We start from the raw sequence: 20,208 nt of genomic DNA on the forward strand, positions 1-20,208 counted from the left end.
TCTTCTCTTCTGAACCAGAGAGTGTTTGGCGTTGTATGAAATTTTCGTCATCCATTCTTATTTTATGGCCAGCCCTCCATAACGGAATTGATAACTTCGGACGCTAAGTAGATTTCATATGGCTCCCTATTGTAGCGATGATGCCAATGGTTGTTTTCTCTCATAGAGCCATAGACAACTCTAAAGGTTCTTCTTTAGAAAACTGCAATGGTTTCCTCAATATCCTTTGTCATAACCCAGGTTTAATCAAAGTTTATCATGGAATGTGTATTTTAAATTCTGTTTTTGATTTATTAATATTTGTAAATTTGCATTTCTATTTTATAAGCATATTAATTATTTTTTTTGGCAAATCCAATATTTTTATACATTTCGAAAGAACAAATAGTAACAAACTTATGTTAATTACAACAAAAAAAACTTTTGTAATGAACCAGTGAAGTTTCGGTGTATGTTTATATACGTTAAGTAAAACTGATTAATTAAGATTTCCAGAGCTAATTAATATAAACATATATGGAGGTCATAGTCCATTGATCGACGAAAAAAAGAGTTGTTATCATTTTACCTGAATAAAGAGCAACGACAGTAAGAAGAAACTCATCATTTTCTATTGGATACAATACATTATATTCTGCAATACTAACAGTATTGCACATACAATGTCCGTCTATATAAGAGCAACATCATCCAGTAAATTGACTTCGTTACACACTTTATTCCCGCAATGGATACATAAAGAATAAAGGAAAGCGGCATATGAAGACACCACAGGGTGAGATAACACCCAGTAAGCAAGTCAGCCCAACCAAGTCAGCTAAACGCAGTCACTCAGTTCCAGCGTGCAGTCTGAGTGCAGACAGTTTAACACATAATACAATTAATTCATTATTCGCCATGTAATAAAAAAAAATCTCTCCTGTACTCTCTCAGCTACTTGACAATGTCAGCTTTTTGTTTGTTTCAATATTCTAATTAAGTATATTTAAATGTAGTTAAAAAGTCATTCAAAACTACAAACTGTTTTTTCCATCTACGATGCGTCTGGTGTTGAAACTTTTTAACACACATCCTCAAACTTCACAAAACATACAATTCCACAAAAAGTTACCTATAATATTTTCAAAATTTATAAACATTAACAAATCATTTTTTTAAAGAGCCCTGTTACCTGCTTGAGTAACCTGTTTCTTCGATATCTTTTCCTTAATCTTTGCACATTTTTTTTACTGTTAAATATTAAGGCTGGGTATTTCTTCAAATTGAGGGTACTACTTGCAAACCCTGCAAAATCTATCTTTCTTTATTTTGAGCAGATCACAAAAAACTGAGAGAATACAACTTAAACTTTTTTTTAAATTATTTTTTTTATTATAATCAGTAAATATTTTATACATAAGCAGTGATAACATAAGCATGATTGTGTCAAAAAACAGTAGTAGAATAATAAATTTAATTTTATACATTACCAACTTTGCAATACTCAAGTAGAGGTTGCCATGTTTGTAACAAAGCCAATAATTTAAAAGTCAAGTCTTACAAATTAAGCCGTATTTTCGACTGACAATGTTAAAATTATTGTAAAAAATTGTGTTCTGAATAATTTTCAATCAATATCTCACTTTTTTAAATTTTGAATTTTGCCGGGTTTGCAAGTAGTACCTTCAATTGTTAGTTACATATCTTTTTTACTCTTTTGTCATATGTATGGATACATATTTTTTTATAAAAATAAATAAAACACGGTGAGTGATCTTGATTCTGGGTTCTAAGAATTTAATTTAAAACATAATAATATCAATCATGCAAATCTTAGAGGGTTGTTTTTCTCATTCATGTTTAAAAAACATTCGTATCTTAAAATACTGAAGAGAAGTTCTAAATGTAGTATACACAGACAGTACGGAATCTTGCAGAATCAGAGCTGAACACGTGTTTTTCATTTTTTAATCTCAAAGTTGGTCTGAGAAAATATTGCATGCAGGGATACATTATTTAAGAATGCATTTCGAAGTTGCGAGAAAACTTTTCGCATTTCGGATTGTAATAAAGTAAATTTTTCCACCACCAGGGGTCTCCCCGCCAAGTGGCCGGAAGCGGCGTCGCCATCTTTGGACGTCGGGAAACGGAACTTCCGGAATACGGCAGAACGAGAGATTTATTATTTGAATATTATATGAAAAATAGCACTGGCTCGGACAACATAAATCAATATGTTTATCCAGTATTGAAATAAAATTCGTACGCTTAACTTTGTCTAAGCACTCGCTTTATCTTTGATGTAATAAATGTCTCCCATAAATTTGTGATTACTGATATTATATGTATCATTTTTGTCGTCCCTAGAAGGTTCTTATTCTGAACCATCAACTCAATATAAGAATATGATAATTTATACATTATTTATTTTTAAAAATAAGTACAATGTTTTAGTTGACTTATAGCTTAAGGAAATATCTTTCAGCCAACTAAAATCACACTTACAAATGTTTCAATATTCGAAAAAAAATACATGTATTTTTTGCCTTATAAATAATAATAATAATAATCATAGTTTATTAACAAAATAACAATTATTTTATCTACTTAATATAAAATCAGGTATTAGATTTCTCTGGATCATGTTTAGTCTGTCTAACTAGGTACAACGTGTTTTAAGTTAGAAATATTAGCTGTTTTTATTGAGCAGATAAGCTTGCAAACATTTACGTTAAATAGAAATACTTAATTTTTTAGCTGAATACTGCATGATGAAAAGGGGAATAAGGAGACGGAAAGAAAATTAAGAGAAATAAGGGTTTCGTGGGTAAACAATATTTTTTCATGCATTTTTAAAGGCGACCAAAGGAAGGTGCGGTGTATTTTATACGTAACACAAACTGTCTTTGTATTTTTATAATTATTTTAAAATAGTATTACTGTGATATTTGAAATTGAAAAAGTAGTACTCCTACTTGATTTATAATTTGGTGGCCTCCGTGGTGTAATGGTTAAGACAGTTCCGGGTTCAATTCCCGGTGAGGACACAAAACAAGTTATGATTTTTTTAAAGCCTGGATGTTCTGTGATGTAATTCACTACGTTTATTTAATCTCCTGGCCTATTGTGGTGCAAAAAAAAACACAAAACAAAACATAATATCTTTTTTTCTTATTACTCAATCGATTACCTCAATTAATTTAAAACGAATAATTTTATTTTTTTCATAAACATAGCACTAAACATTAAAAAAAAACTATTAATCAAAACCACATATGCATAACATTGAGATTTCAATGCATAATTGTAAATAAAAAACCCTAGGTACAAGAAATAAAAGTATTAAGTTCTCAAAATAGTTAAAAAGTTCATCAGCCCTGTAAATGCCCAGACTTTCATATTCCCTTCTCAAAAATGTTTTCCCTCTCTGTTGCAATAAATTTTAATCTGAATAACTCCTTAGGAAGAAAATTCAGCCTCTGCAAATATTCAGACATACTCAAAGCATTGTTGAAAATAGAATGAATACAAAGTTTATGTTCTGATCGATTTGTTTGTCTTTTTCTTAACTCTTATCTTAAGGAAATGTTTATGACGTCAACTGATTAATACATTGAATTACATTAATGTTTCAAGAACTGTTTATTTTTATTTATTTAATATACGTACATACTCAAATATTCTTCTTAGAGAAGCAACTTTAAGTACGAATTATGGCCCTCAAGCCTTTTGGCTTGGTTTTTATCGTAGATTTCTGGTTATTTGCATATTTATTACACTATTCTTCCACAATCAGAAATATTCCGCCGTGCCAAGATTTTTTCTATGGTATTTGCATTTCAAAGAATGGCGAAGAACGATTTCAATAAACCAGATGAATATTTCCTAAAATAACTTTGAAATCCTTTATATTTTGCCCACAAATATGTATGTAGATTAAAATCAAATTACTATCTTCCGTTCAACCTATATTGGAATTAAGAAATATCCTCGTCAAAGATGAATCTTCTTTCATTGGGATGGCATTTGTTATTTTCAAAACAAATATACTGTACCCTTATACATTTATTTACAACATTTTGTAAATAGGAAACAGTATAGAAAGACAAAATTAATTTCAGTTCTCTCCTCACTAGGATTTAATAAAAATTTTCTTCGTTCATATGTTACTCAAATATTTTTTTTCCTTATAAATACATAGTTGTGAAAGCCATTTTATTTAAATCACTGAAATATAAAACAAGCATATTTTGTAAAACACGGTTTAATTATTTTTTTTAATCTCTGCTTTTTAAATAATTTAACCCGAAACAAGGGAAGAATAAGTAAATATAATGAACTATGGAAGTGCTCGTGTGTGCGATTTTAGGCCAAAAAAAAAAACTAAAAAAATAATTGTATAAATTATAGCAGAGCACAGCAGCGACGCACATTTGTTTGTATTTAATTCGCTCGGCTATTTTCGGCATCCCAAAATTTTCTTGTTGTTGCCGCCTATATGACGCCTATATGACGCCTGCATAACACCTATTCTCCTCTAAGGATGCGAATCGTGGCACCTCACTAGGGCTTAATACCGCAAAATTCTGAGTTTTGAGAGTAGGTGTCTCAGAAGAATCTTAGGTGTGCGGTGATTTGACTTTGTAAGGAATGAAGTAATAAACGGACGCAGAAAACTCCGGTGACAACTGTCGTCAAGTGGAAGCGATACGGTTGACTAGGTCATATACTGCGGATGCCTCCTGAGAGCCATAATCACGCTTGCCGACTTTACAAGGCATTAGGTTCTCGACGTTCTGGACGTCCACTGCTCACTGTTCGTCGGCAGTTTATGCCAGAACTTCGGGACGAGAATCTGACTTGGGAGGTCCCGAAGGAGTTGTCAGCCGATAGAAATGCATGGAGGCTCTTTGTGGGTACCATACGCTCCAACTCAGGAGCGGACATAGAATGATGATGATGATGATTGGGTTAAATAAATTTAGGCATGACGGATCATTCCCTCGCTTCCTAGCGAAAAGTGTGTGAATTTTTTTTCATTTAAAAATCTATTTAATTTGTGGCGGATATCAAACACATTTATTGGTTAATTTGAATTAAATTAACAAAACATAATAAACGAAATTGTAGATCTGTAGCTCTTTTTTACGTGTTATGTAAATTTTGGTATAACAATGTAAAAGTGTACGATTAAAGTTGTCCAATTACGCCTCGCAAACGTCAAAGTTACACTCATCTCCATAGTAATTGTATCACCTCTGCATTATGTTGATATCACGCTGGCTAGTTTAATCCGCTGTAAGCAGAACTGATTCAAGGCATGTCAACACGCTGGCCCGTGATTCTACATGGTCGTAATAACTACTCATCATAACAAGCGTGTAGCATGCATGTTGCTGGCCACGTCGAGTCAAGGGGATTTGACCAAGGTAAATAATGCATGCAAATTCATTATAAACATACGCTTTTCCGAGGATTCAAGTGCTTCGGAATGCGAGTGTATGACAAAGCACCGTCAAAATTATAATTGAGAAACATTTTTTGATACTGTGATGCTTATAATATATTCGTTATATTTCACTTGTTTTAGTTCCAAGATAGAACAAGAGGCCTTATTGCAGCAGCTGATAATTACAACATATAATACTCTTGCTCCAGGGCCCAAGACAGCAAAATATTGAGTTTTTAGAATAGATGTCTCACTTTCGAAAAATCTTGGCTGTGCAGTAGTTTGACATTGTGGGGAATGAAGAAATAACAGAACATACAACGTGATTTCCGATAACAACGATTATTAAGTGGAGACGATACGTTGGCTGGGCTACATACTTCGGATGCCTCCTAAGAGCCATAACCACACTTGCCCATTTAACAAGGCTTCAAGTTCTCAATATCTTGAAAATTTACTGCTGACTGTTACGATCGGGGGTTTATATTACGAATACTTTCATGTCATGCCAGTTCAAGTCAGAACTACGGGACGCTCTTTGTAGAGGCTCTTCGTGGATACCATTACAATATGCTTTAACTAGGGAGCAAACATGAAATGATGAAAACATGTAATACATTTTATTTTAAACGAGCTAAACCCGGCAATGCTTTGCTATTGCTAGATTTGAGTTCATACTCGTATATAGATTAAATAAACAAAATAGAATGCTGTCAAAATACGATCTCTCAAGCGAATGTGTAGTAAAAATATGAGCGATAGATGCACAAATGTTTAGATCCATACATTTTGTAAGGCTGAGATAAGATCAAGAATCAATAAAGGAGCTCTGCGCTGATTTGGACACGTAGAGCGAATGGACAATAAAATAACGGCTAAAAATATTTACAATGCAAATGTTCATGGATGCAGAAAAAGACCGAGAACATGGCATGACCAAATCCAACAAATAATTGAAGATGTACATGCTAAAAGTCAGAATAATTGGCGCGCGTGCATAAGAAGATCTATGAATGTAGAGGAAGTGAGATCTGAATACAAAGATAGAGTGATGTTGAGTGCTATCCTCTCTGCCTACCCTTGGGGGAAACGGCGTGATAGTTTGTTGTTGTTATTGTAAAATAAACAATTTACTTGTGCCATAATTTAGAGAGAAAATAGGTGAATACGTTTGAATGAAGAAAAGTCGGACCGCGTTTCCTCTTAAGATTAAACATAATTAAGTATACTAACAAAAAATTACTAAAACGTCTTCAGTGAAAACCGTTCGGATAAACGTAAAAAAGATGTTGCAACTTTTCATTGATGAGTAGGTACTTGATTATGATTGAATTCCAAATCTTAAAGTAATAGATATTCAAATATTGAATTTAAATAGGTACCCAAGTACTTGTTCATGTTTGAATTCCAAAACATAAAATAATTCATGATTTTAAAATAAAGTATTCTTTTAACAAATGTCAAGCTCTGCTTAGTGATGCACTTTAGTCAGGAATGCGATTTTCAAAAATGTATTGATTCCTAGTTGATATTATTTTAGTTTAACCAAATCAAGTAAAAATAAATAAATCGGTAGATATTATAAGGAATTCAATTAAATAATCTGACTGGGATCTATAAAAACACGAATGTTGTTTGTAAACATTAAAAAACCAGCTTTTTCATACAAAATAAATAACCTCCGTCCATTTTTTTGTATCCGTATTTTCAACAAATGCAACCCTGGTGATGGATAAAAAAACATTTACGTTCCTAACTTTTTTTGTACTTCATAAATTGAATTGTTTTAAAGCTTTAAACCTTCTCGTGGCAAAGATGTACATTTGTTTGAAAACTGCACGTTATCGGTTCAGTAGTTATTCAGTCCATCGAAGAGAACCATTCGAACATTGCCTTTTATATATATAGATTATAAATTGTTTTACTACGAGTACTTATTAGTAACCAGTTTTTTATTTGTTTTGGTCTCTTAATTCAATAACAAATATTTATTTTTTTGTATTTATCAGCTCTCGGGTGCTTAGAGTTGAAAATGTGCCTTCATAGACACAAGTCATTTATTTAACTTTTTTTACCTTTGTTCCAGTTTCCTGGGGGCCGAGGGTATGGTGCAGGAGCCGAAGGAAGTTACCCGGGTGGTACGCGGGGAAGAACAAGGGTGAGTCCTTTATATTGTGTTACTATGAATAGGGACTTCAAAAATGAATTATACTGTATTTCGTCCTGTGAATAGGTGAATTAACATTTCAACCTTTTAGGTCCTAAAAGTTTGAAACTTTTATTCCCGGAATAAACATCACATTGAAAAAATGACAAACTGAATTAGGGTGCTTTTGAATTTTTATGCTTTCTTACCATATTTTTACAAAAATAATATTTTAGAGGAGAATATTTTTTTCTAATTAATTATTAAGTAATATACTTTGAGAACCAAATTTTGTTTCGAATATGTAATTTATAATTATCAAAAAAATAAATAGTAGAAAAAGAGCTTAAAGTGCATTCCTTGTTAATTGAGAGGAATACGTGTTCTCCTGTAAAATACGGTTTTTGTAGATTACGATGTTTTAGCGCACTACTGGATTATTAATGTTGGCTACTGATTTTTTTTAATACTCATATATAAGACTGTAAATATCCCGATTCTACCTACATTCTTCCTTATTCAAAATTGTTGCTGTCCTACCGTCCTGTTATAGGTCCTGTCAGAAATACAGATCCGGTGGCTTCCAAAAATAATTTCAAGGCTTTTAAAAAGTTTTGTAATCATTTCGGTGATTTGCTCATGTCCAATCAATTTAATCCCAGTCAGTGAAGAATTCACTTCCCTCTCTTCTCAATCCAATAAAGTACATATTATGTACTTCTGGATTACTTTTTTTCAGCACAAATATGCTAAGGCTACCAGATTTCAGAGAGCTCCTTCGGGCAGCTTTTTTCGTTTGACAATGAGCGAATATTCCGTGTCTGTGGGCACCGCCAAGGAGACTTATGTCCTCAGATGCGGTGTGCGGTATGTAGTGGGCAAACTTTCCTACCGTCCTGTGAGCAAGTCACATTGTGAAAAGTATAACTCTGATAAATCTTTATCATAAACCTGCATATGCATATTTCTGAAAAATTGGAATTAGTGCTACATAAATAGTTTAAAATATACATCTCATCAAAATCTACACGATACTTGTATCCATGCAGAAGTAAAAGTGAAGTGCTTCATAAAAGAAACAAACGGAAGAATTTAATTGTGAATACAATATTTATACAGTCCACCCTTTCCTTCTGTTATCAGTGTACAAAGTCTGAAAGGTGATAAGCTGACCAATCAATTATTATTATTATTGTTATTACTGTGGATAATTTATCAAGTGCCAGTTCTGTAAAAATCACATCAAGCGCGCTGTACAGTAAATATCCCAACACGTCTTGCAGCTCCACAGCGCACGGACGGTTACGATTCTAGTTAGATACGGATCGGAAAAAAATGAAGATAATAATCTGTTGGCTTCTCCTTAAAAACATCGGGTTTGGTCCCGTAGCTAGTGTTGCGCACTCACGGATCAGAGATTCAAGGTTCGAACCACACTCTAACTCGACATCGTTCACATTTTCTGATAGTGAGTTATTTATAACTCATTAAAAATGGCCTTTGAAAAATGGTTTTTGGTTATTGATTAAATATTAGAACCCATATTTATTTTTTTTAAGTTTTTAATTGGTTCCTACGCATTACCTATAGATAAGAAAATAATTCAAATACATTTTTCTTATATTATTTTTTACGCCCGTAAGCCTTTTTTATACGTCACATAAATAATTAAAAACTATGAGTAAATCAACAACACAGAATTCAGGAAATACAGTTTAAAGAAATACAACAAATTATAATATTTAGAAACATATAAAGTACACAAAAATATAAAAAACCGGAGCATGATATTAAAGAAAGAATATGCTGTATAAAATATTTTTAAAAAATGCCAAATCAACAATGAAATGCAAATTATACAGAATAAAGGCTTGAAACAGGTAGGTAACGGTAATTTTTAAAAAAAACTAATTTTATGTTCGAATGTCAAAATGTCAAAATGTCAAAATGTCAAAATTTCAAAATGTCAAAATCGGTTTCTTAGAACAGGCATTTACCCATATAGGAACCGATTGCAACATTAGGCATAATAATATTTCTTGCTTGCCGACCCTTCATATACTGAGCCTACTCCTAGTACAAGCAGAATTTGCCAGAGTGTTTTTTGTGCCATTTTTGTAACAATGTATGTATAAACTAATAAATAAATAAATTTATATATTTTTTTGTTTTTGAACATATTTTAAATTTAATCACAATTCAATTCTAGGACCGACTTGGACTTTTTCCATTTGACTACGTAACTTAGGATTATATACCGTTTGTAAAACAGTCAGAAACACTATTCATAAGTCCGAAAGTTTTTTTGAAACATTGAATATTTCATAATGGTGTTTGTTCAATGTCAGTTTAGATTTCTGTAGCGTATCCAAAGTTTTGTATTTTAAAATTCATCAGCAGATATTGTGCACGTAAAGAAGTTTTGCGAAATATGGACTCTGTCAATTTCTACTAGAAATAACTTTCAGATTCAATTTCCTTTAACTTTTTCCTAAAATGTAATTTCTGACTGTTGCATCGAGTTAAAGGTGGTTCATATTAGATTTACTACAACGAAATTCGTAAATAACTCCACAAATACGAATCGAAAGGGGAATTTAAATCCAAAGATAAACATTAATTATTTATCAAAATATCCTTTCATGCGTAACTTTATGTTTTACCGAATAATTTGGGTTATAACCCTACTTAAAACAAAACAATGAACAAAAACGTGAGGAAATATTATTTTAAAGGATATTTCTTGATAAAATAGTTGATAATTCTGTGGCATTTATGTAAAGAGGTACAAGAAGTCTCTGTTAGCTGATTGTGTAAGGGAGCCATTTGATTTTTGTTCTTCTTATTTTCCACACCCGCTCCGAAGTGAAGCATATGAACATCACCAGATACCTCCAGGAGACTATCGCCAACCAGCACTCTCGCCACTACCACGTCAATCCCACGTTTCTTAGTTCCGCCGTATAAAGCCAAAAGATCATTATAGACGGCCTTCCAGGACGGGGACCATTTCCAAAGTTTTATAAGTAGCCCATTTTTATGGAAAGGAAATCAAATTGTTGTAAATCAAGACAAAGCTAGGAACAAGGCTCAATTGATCCCGCCTAGTCCGTGTTTCCTAGTCGAGTTTGTGACCAAAGATCGACATCGGTATTGACACCGTGCTCTAGGCCTAAGACGCAAACTAGCGCGTCGTGGCTGCTTAGTATTTTAATAACTTATAATAAATAAATTTATTCTAAGAATTATTTCGGCTCACCGCCACCGGCCGGGTGTCAAATTATTAATTTGTATGGAGATAGGCGACTTTAGCGTTTTGAAATATTACCCAAGTCCAAAAATTTAATATCTTCGAAGTTATTTTAATCCATTTAGAGTATTATTTAACTTATTTTACCTGGTATTATAAAAAAAACCTTTCAATGCAATTACTTTAACAGTAGCGCGGAGCATATCAGAAAATGCATTTTTGCATGTTTTTACATAAGTTGCTGCATTTATTCTTTATGGGGTCTTAAACTTTAACTTTGTAATTTCAATCAGATAACCACACTGTTTGTGTACGATAAACAGTTCAATCATCGGTAATTTTTCTTCTTTTGGAATGATGTGAAGTGATGTTTCTAATATCTGTCACTTAATACAATCCACAACATTGATAACATCTCGCAGTTATAAGCCGGTAAGCTTTAAATTAAAGGATAATTTGGTTTATTTTGAATCTTTCCCCACCATTTTTAAACATTTTACATCGCATTTATTTTCTTCGCGACAGTCCATCACAAATATAAATAGGAAATTTTGAATTCCGTTCCCCAATATTCAAAATTAATATTTCATTACAAGATCCTCCTCATCTCACAAAATGCTTTTACTTGGAAGCGATTTTTCACAAATTGTTTTGTTATTCGGCGAAAAAATAGAAGTCTTTTCCATACAATCTCATATTTAGAAAAGGGAAATGTGTTTCTAGTAAGCTTTCAATCAAGTGGCTATGACGGGTAATACCTTATTTATGTTTCTTGAAATGAATATTCGGCAGCGATGTCGCGTTTTTATAAACACCGTTATAAATAATAATTTATTTTGAGAAGATATACACGTATATAGTACCTACTATGATGAAGCACCGTTAACCCCAGACACCTAACCTTCGTCGAATCGACGAACACGCGACAGCAAATACGCTGTCACTTTTTCCCCGCACGCCAATGATGGCGTTGTCGCTTGTCAACGCACTGCTTGCCATGGTATTTCGGGAGACAATTATGTGTAGCGGGTAAGTACACAATTTCTCGACATATTGCGAATCTACTCGTCATTTTGACGAATGGTTGGGGTTTGTGTATATTTTTTGGTGACAAATCGCAGTACGTTTGCAGTTTTTAGCTTTGGCCTCAAATCGATCGGTGTCTGGTGGCGATATCACGCGTTTATTATTAGAAGAGGATGACATGAGTTAGAGAATCATCTGGCAGCAAACAAAAAGACAATGTGAGAGTTGATATTGTGGAAAGTGATATTCAAGACAATAAGATCAACCAACTGAATGCTCAAAGACGATTCTCATCTGCTTTACTAGATTTTGTGTTAGGATTACAATCACAGCCTATTGCATCGGAAGACATCTCCAGTAATTCAAATATCTTGACCTGTAAATTGAATACATGGACAATGTCCGTTAATAAATAAATAAATAAGCATGTCTTGTCTACCATTTAAAAGACCTTGGGTTTGATTTCCGTATTTTGTTGGCATTTAATAAGGACAAAAAAATGTTAAATTGCATATCCGAGATCATTAAATTAACAGACAATCCATATAATCTTGGCAAAGTGGAGAATGCGGGAAAATTTTTGATGAACTTAAAGGATATTCTTTTAAATCTCAAAGCCGATTTCAACGAGAGTCGTTCAGAATAAACGTACGTCCGTGCCATCGCTATCGTTTGAATATGACGTCATTAAGCTGGTGAATTTCATTCGTGTCACTTGAAGTGGTGTCAGTACCGCTCGGTGAAGAATCGAATAACCCGTTCAATGAATCCGGCGTCATTTCATTAAACTCCGATCAACGGTGCAATTAACTTCTCCATAGCGGTACAAAGCAAACTTCAAACATTATTGCATTTGAATACCTCGCCGTATCCTTTTCCAACGTGTAAGTCTAGAATTAATTCATTCAAATGCGAGAGAAATTACTTGCGCTCTTTGCATACAATATTAATAGAAAATACAAAAACACATGTAAAAAATCGTATATTCCATTGATATAATAAGACAAGAAAGATGCAGAATAAAAAAAAAAGTCCATAGTACAGTGTTCATTTTTTCTCTTTTATCATCATCATCATTCCCTTTACCTAATGGCGCATAGGGCACTGCATCGGTACACCAATCGCTGTGTATCTTGGCGCCCTCCGTGGTGCAGTGGTCAAGACGCTTGACTTGCACAAGGAAGGTTTCGGGTTCAATACCCGGTGAGAGCACAAAAAAAAATTAATTGTGATTTTTCTCAAGCCTGGGTGTTCTGCGATGTGATTCAACACTGTAATTGGGCTTCCTAGCCTGTTGTGGTGCAAAAATAAAAAAATTATAATTTTAAAAATCATTTTTGTCATATAAAGGTAAGATGATCAGTATTACGCTTTAGTTACCAGTCCAGAGACTGAAATAATCTAGTGTGAAAACACCTTATTAAATAAATATTTCATGCGTTGGGGATAAAATGTAATATGTTGGAGTGGTGTTCACGTTACTAATTTAATAGTTAATTATATCTTAAGGTTAATTCTAAAAAATCACAGCCATTTTACGCTTCTAGCTGTTTACCACGTGTAAGTCAAATATGACAGGTACAGTTATTATTTTTCATTAATGACATTGTTTCCGTTTTTCAGGATGTATAAGTTGTTCTGTTCACAGACGACATAAAAATAAATACAGAAATATCAAATGTTAATGATTGTCTAACACTTCAGTTTAACATAAATAAACTGAATAGTTGGTGCATACAAAATAATTGATTTTTTAAATCCAAGTCATACCAAATCAATTACTTTCTGTTGAAAAAAAAAACGCTTATGTATGAATACACCATAAATGACACGCTGCTCTAAAGGGTTAGCGAAATAAGATACCTGGGTATGTGTCTGATGTTAAACTAGATTTTGTTAACCATATTAACAACATACCAAACAAAACCATGAAAACGTTTGGTTTCCTGCTTCGCATTGTCAAAGACTTAATTTCGCTTGAAGTGACAAATATTTTATATGTAGCACTAGTTCGTAGTAAGTTAGAATATAATTCCACTGAGTGGTCTCCTTAGTATAAATAACACATAAGAAACATAGAGAGAATTCAATGAAAGTATTTGAGCTTCGTAAGTTTTAAATGAAATATTCCCTTAGACAACATTAATCACGCGTTTCAATCGAATACTTTAAATTTAATATAATTAGAAGATCATAGAAAAATAAATGACCTTCATTTTCTATTTAAAAATACAAATTCAAATCTCGATTGTTGTGAACTACTGAGTTACTCGAAGTACTGAGTTGTTTGCGACTACATACGTAGATACTAACTATGCACGACACTTTCCGATTACGCGTTTACCAGGCGCGTTCCGCCCATACTTACATACTGTAGACGCGGTGCATTTCCTGAATATTTAAAAATAATATGTATTTTATCATTAAAAATTATAAATATGAAAAAAAAATCTATAAGTATTCCTAAAATGGTCGCAAAAATACTCAAGCGCATGTGATTAACAAATTCAAACAATATTTTCAGCGTACATTCCTACCTACGTATGCGTATTTAAGGTACCTTGGACTTTGAATCTGGATACTACTCTTCATTTTGAGTCCAGTCCTATTTCAAATGTTCGAATTTCCACGCACGCGCATTACGATTCATAACGTTGTTATACTGTTCTGCGAGTCTCATAGAGATAAGAGCATCCAACTCGTGTAATGGCAAGAAAAAACCACTTTAATAACATATGGCCATAGAATTAAGAATAGTCCAAAAGGAGCGTAGAATCATATTTGAATACATCGGAGTGTGTCTCACTTTTGCCACTCGCATTAGTTGTTGTTGCCGCGTAATGTTGCACGATGGAAAAAAAAACAATCATACCACAAATGTAAGGTAAAAAAAAGCAATCTGTTGATTTCTCTAAAATTTTATTGTGCACGCGGAAATATTGATTGACACAATAGAGTAGATAAGTAAAGGGGATATTAACAAAGAGTAATTTAATTAATGAACTTTGAACTTGAAATATAACACTGATGTGTATTATTATTATCTTATCTCTTTATTATTATTATCTTATCTCTTTCTGATATTAATTTATCAAATATTTTTGTGTACCGTATCTTATATTATTTTCACATATATACTTACTGTTAACTAATTTTCATTATTTGTTTTTAAGATTAATTTGTTAATAACATTTTTTTATACGTATATATGTGTATATATGTGTGTATATATATATTTAGAATTCTTAACAAGTTATTTACAATTGGTTTTTTAATTTTAACATTGTTCTTATATTCATATTTTTAATCTTTTTTTTTTTATGCAAAGTTTCGCTTTTTATTTTGCATTGCAGTTTGCTTTTTATTGTTTCTACATGTATATAAAATCTTTTTTTATTTCTTTTAATGTGTTGTGTATTTATAAAATTATTACTTTCTTTGTTTGTAGTTACCTGTACATTTATTTTTATACTTATAAGTATATGAAAATGTATTTATTTTTTTGTTTGAATTCTTTACAAGTTACTTACAATTTGCTTTTTAATTCAATTACTTTTATTATATCCATATAAAATTATTTTTTTCTTTTTATTATGTAAAGTTTCACTTTTTATTTTGCATGGCAGTATGCTTCTTATTGTTTCTAAATGTATTGTTTATCTTTTAAATTTTTACGCACTATGTTTGTACTTAACTGTATATTTTTTGTAAATGCCCCTTGGGCGTATTGTAAAATTAAATAAATAAATAAAAATAGATAAATAACACAAATTTTATTTGACATAAAACAGATATTTTTATATCATGTTGAATAATATTTGATGTTTTAAAGATAATTTTAGTCAAATGTCCACCACGGCATTGTTTAATCCGAGGTCCAATTTTCATTAGTTCCCTCATTAGATGAGCAAAGTAGGGTAAAAAAATTCACTACCCTAGCAACACTAACGAAATGTCCATTTTGTTTTCTTCGACAATCTGACAGATGGAAAAATACTACAATTTTGTAGTAATGCATTTGATACTTACACATACATTTACTAATTACACATGAAATGTGATCCCATCCTGTTTTTTTTAAGATCCCAGCAGTATTTCTACACTCTTAAACAACACAACACGGCATAGTTGAATTCAAATTGGGAGTTGCGTACTGAGCGACGTCTACAAAGAAACTAATAGGTCAAAGCGTAAAACTACTCTTTTAACGGTAGTTTAGTCCCCTTCTGTTTGATGCGCGTATGCGTATGCAATTTCTGGACTATTCTTAATTCTATGCATATGGCATAAAAATATAAATAGTGAATTTATTTATTTATTATTTCACGTTTTACAAAAAACCTTTTTTTAATATGAATACCTCACTGGGCACAACCCGAATCGAGGCATTTATTTACATGATTTAATATATTATACTTATAGTGTCTAAAATTCTTGAAATTTAGTCAAAATTTAAGAACATTTAGAGTTTTAGGTGCTGTCCTAATGTTTTCAGCTGGATGCGTCGGCTTCTGCGCTACGTTAATAATTTATAGACGATAATTATTATGATGAAAAACTTATATGGCATAATTTTCGTAATATAATACCTCGGGCATACTTTCCAAAAGTGATTCTATGCTATTTTGATTTTAATCAGATATCTTCCTACGAGTATGTCTACTATCATGCCTAATAAAAGTAAGACCATGATTATTTTTTGTCAGCATCCCTACTTACATAATATTCACTGCACGCACCAGGAATATACATTCCTAAGCCAAAAAATTTCCTTGAGACATCATCATCATTCTCTTTCCGTATAGGGTACTGCATTGATACACCAATCGCAGAGTATCTTTTTTTTTGTTACATGAAAAAAAGATAATCAGTCTTACGCTTCAGGTACCAGTCCAGGGACTATGAAATATTCTGGTGAGTAAACAACCCTTTAAATAAGTATTTCATAACAACCATATCAGGGATAGAACCTGAGTCCTCTTGCTTGGTAGGTGAACGTGCTGACCATTAGACCACTAGGCCGACTAGGTAACGCTTATAAAATTTATAATAGTGGTTTTTGAAATTCATTTAAAATATATTTTTTTAAAGTAGCAGAAACAATACGATATAATATTTGGTAAACAATGTTAAAAATAAAATAGGAAAAGATTCAAAAGGTAATTAAACCTTAAAAAATAATCTGTTAAAAGTTTTTATTTATTTAAAAAACATTTATTTTGAGCATTGTGTTTTTTTTTGTAGTTTTAAGCGAAAAAAAAAATAGCAACCCATCTTCATTGAGTATCTGAATTAATAAATATAAATGAAAGTCAAAATTCTGTATGTATTGACCAACGCTTTACCTTCTTTGCTGAAAAATGTACTTCTGTATATCGTGTTGCAATAAACTAGTAATTCTGATGCTGATCACGTTTGAAATTCCTAGATATTTTGTTGTTTTTGCATATTTTATCCATTTTCACAGTATTTCGTACCATTTCAAACGAAGCAAATCCTCTTTATTTCAGCCTGCATATTATAAAGGGATTATTCGGGAAATAGCATTGGGCATAAACAATCTCTTAAAAAAATTAACTCGACCCATATAAAAGTAACTTGATTATTACCTAGTCTACAGCCCGTACAACATTGGTTTGTAAATGGTACAAAATCTTATTGTGTAGTCAACACACAATTGGATGAAATGTGTGGTCGAATTCCAAAAACAGAACGCGTCCTATTTTTCAACCAATATTTGAACTAAGATCTGCGCGCGCATCCCCCTGTTATATTGTTAACTGTCATCTGTCAACTTAAATTTTCAAGGCGTATTAAATTATTTGTTGTTGCTTGTATCATTTTATTTATTTGATTTGAGTGAAAATTAACAAAGATCATTTAAATATCAACGATTTATTTATTTAAAATATATATAAATATAAGTAAATATCTACGAGTAAAGCTTTTATTATGTTTACATGAATTAAGTTATTTTCCAGATATTAATACAAATCGATGCTAGTAAGAAAACAATTAATTAGCAAAAATTGAAAAAAGGGGATTTATAACTATCCGTTTTGAACTTTTTAACTGTAATCTAAAAACGTTAATGCTATTCATCATCATTCCATATCCGCTCCCTAATTAGATCATATGGTGTTCATAAAGAGTCTTCAGGCGTTTCTGTTGGCTCCCAAATAAGTATGAAAAAGAAGAAAGGAAAAAACAGTAATTTTAAAGAATCAACATTGTTTTAATGCTTTTAAAAATTAAAATGGTGGATTCTCATAAATATATTTAAAACAAGGTTAAAAAAAAAATTTAAATATAAGAACAAAATAGATTTGAATTAAAATTAAAAGTACCTATTAAGATGATTAATTGAGATTACTAAACACATTTTATTTTATTTTTAAAGAGTAGAGAAAGCGTGTTCCTAAAGACAAAAATACGTGTAATTTTGTATCTTTTGTGCAAATGAATGAGAAGTTTTATCCTATAAGCGTTCATAAACACCACTGTGCTATAAAGTGCATTTTTTTAGACTCGCAATGATTTTTTCTACAATAAACATAATTGTTTCAGTTTCAATCAGCTTTTTGCTTCAGGCAAACTTTCCGTCAATATTTCATTACAATATTTGCCCAGTCGTAAAATTTGCATGCGGGTTGATTTATTCCACACTTATGCATTTATTCAATGATATGGAAAATAGCTTAGAGGCGCCCGGGCTTTAGCGAGGTTCCCGTTTATATAACAGTATATATTCCTACTCACAAATAATACGAAGTTTTATATCAAAATTTAATATTTGGATTACCATAGACTTTATAATCCCAAGTTGATGCGATTTAATTTACATAGCAGTTAGTTATTTTTATTGATGACATGAAATTTATTATAATATGAGTGAATTTTACTATAAACTTTGAATCATCGTCATTATAATATGTACCTACATGTATTGCACGTAATGATCAATAAAGCTCTGCATCGCCACAATAATCGTAATGTAAGTTTACTTTTTTTTTATTAAATGAAAGTAATACGTTTAAGATGCTAGTCTAGGGACTTTGAAATATTTCAATGCAAAAACCACCTAGTTGCCTAATAATGGTCAGCTTTAATATTGTTTAATCCAAAATATATAATATTGTAGTTTAAGATACGTTTTTTTTTTTTTTTTAATAAAATAGAAAAAAACATTTAATGTTTTCAAAGGTGCAAAGAAAATATAACCGCCTTGTTCAAAATCAATAACTTTTTGAAAATTTCAAATTACTAGTGGAGAATCATTTCACCGTTTTGTGCTATTTACAAAATTTTGAATGTTTTTATGGGTTTTTGTGGGTTTTTGTGCCGTGCAGTGTATCTCATTTTGTGTCTTCTAGAGTTGATAGGATGCGCTTAAAAAACAAAATGGTACCCAGAATTCAACACAAATCTATCGCCGTAAAACAAATTAGCCGCCTGCAGCCTGCAGTACGGTATACATTTCTCATACGACTTCAATTTACTAGAACATCAAAACTAGTCTAGAAAATAAATTTCATCCGAAACGTTGACAATAAGAACAAAAAACTATATATGGCACAAGATTAAACATCACAAATGACATTTGTTTTTTTAAGAATCTGAAACGGCGTTAAAACATTCAAACTTAAACATTATGTATATTTCAGGCACTGACTTTGTGGTTGTTCATTATGATAAAATAAATAAAACAATTTTATTTTTAACCACTAATTTATTTGTTTTCCACCGGCCGGTTTCAAAACAAAAAGCTTTTTCGTCAAGGTTTACGTAACTTTTAATATTTCTTTTAGTCCACTCCTGTCTAGCTTCGAAAATATTCATGTTAAATTACCACCCTTTTAGGGACAAAAAGACTTGATTAATTGGCTCCACGTGTAGTATTAAGTAAACATGGGGAAAAAATAAATAGGAATAAGTTCATTAGTAACGTAAACCTTGACGAAGAAGCTTGTTTGCTTTGAACCCGGTCGGTGGAAAATAAAAATTAGCGGTAAAAAACAAAGTTGTTTTATTTATTTTATTAAAAATAAGTTTTTTATCTTAGAACTTAACGTTAACTTGTAATTCGTATGAAAAGAGTTATTTATCATCCTTTTAATTTTTATGAAGGTATATGTGAATCTAAAAGCAGCTATTATCTCAAAATTCAAATATTTTCTTTGAAATACACTACTATCAATTTAATTATTCTTTCAGTCAGATGCCATGTGTTCAAATAATTCAACAGTATAATGAATAATTACACTGCAATATTTCATATCTTACACTAGTACCTGAAATGTGAGACTGATCACTTTATCTTCATGTAACAGATTATTAAAATACGCCAAATTTGGTTAA

At 31.6% G+C, this 20,208-nt stretch overlaps 1 protein-coding gene across 1 annotated transcript in view; it reads left to right on the forward strand.

Moving 5' to 3' along the window:
- mmd (disintegrin and metalloproteinase domain-containing protein mind-meld) overlaps positions 1 to 20,208 on the forward strand; it is a 673,422-nt gene that overhangs the window by 392,173 nt on the left and 261,041 nt on the right. Inside the window, exon 5 of the mRNA XM_088243654.1 lies at positions 7,515 to 7,586. Within this exon, the coding sequence (XP_088099780.1) occupies positions 7,515 to 7,586 (72 nt within the window). The remainder of the gene's footprint in view (positions 1 to 7,514; positions 7,587 to 20,208) is intronic.

The sequence above is a fragment of the Micrasema longulum genome, unplaced genomic scaffold (genome assembly GCF_059751315.1).
Source record: "Micrasema longulum isolate JH-2025_06_02 unplaced genomic scaffold, ASM5975131v1 h1tg000222l, whole genome shotgun sequence".
Taxonomy (NCBI): domain Eukaryota; kingdom Metazoa; phylum Arthropoda; class Insecta; order Trichoptera; family Brachycentridae; genus Micrasema; species Micrasema longulum.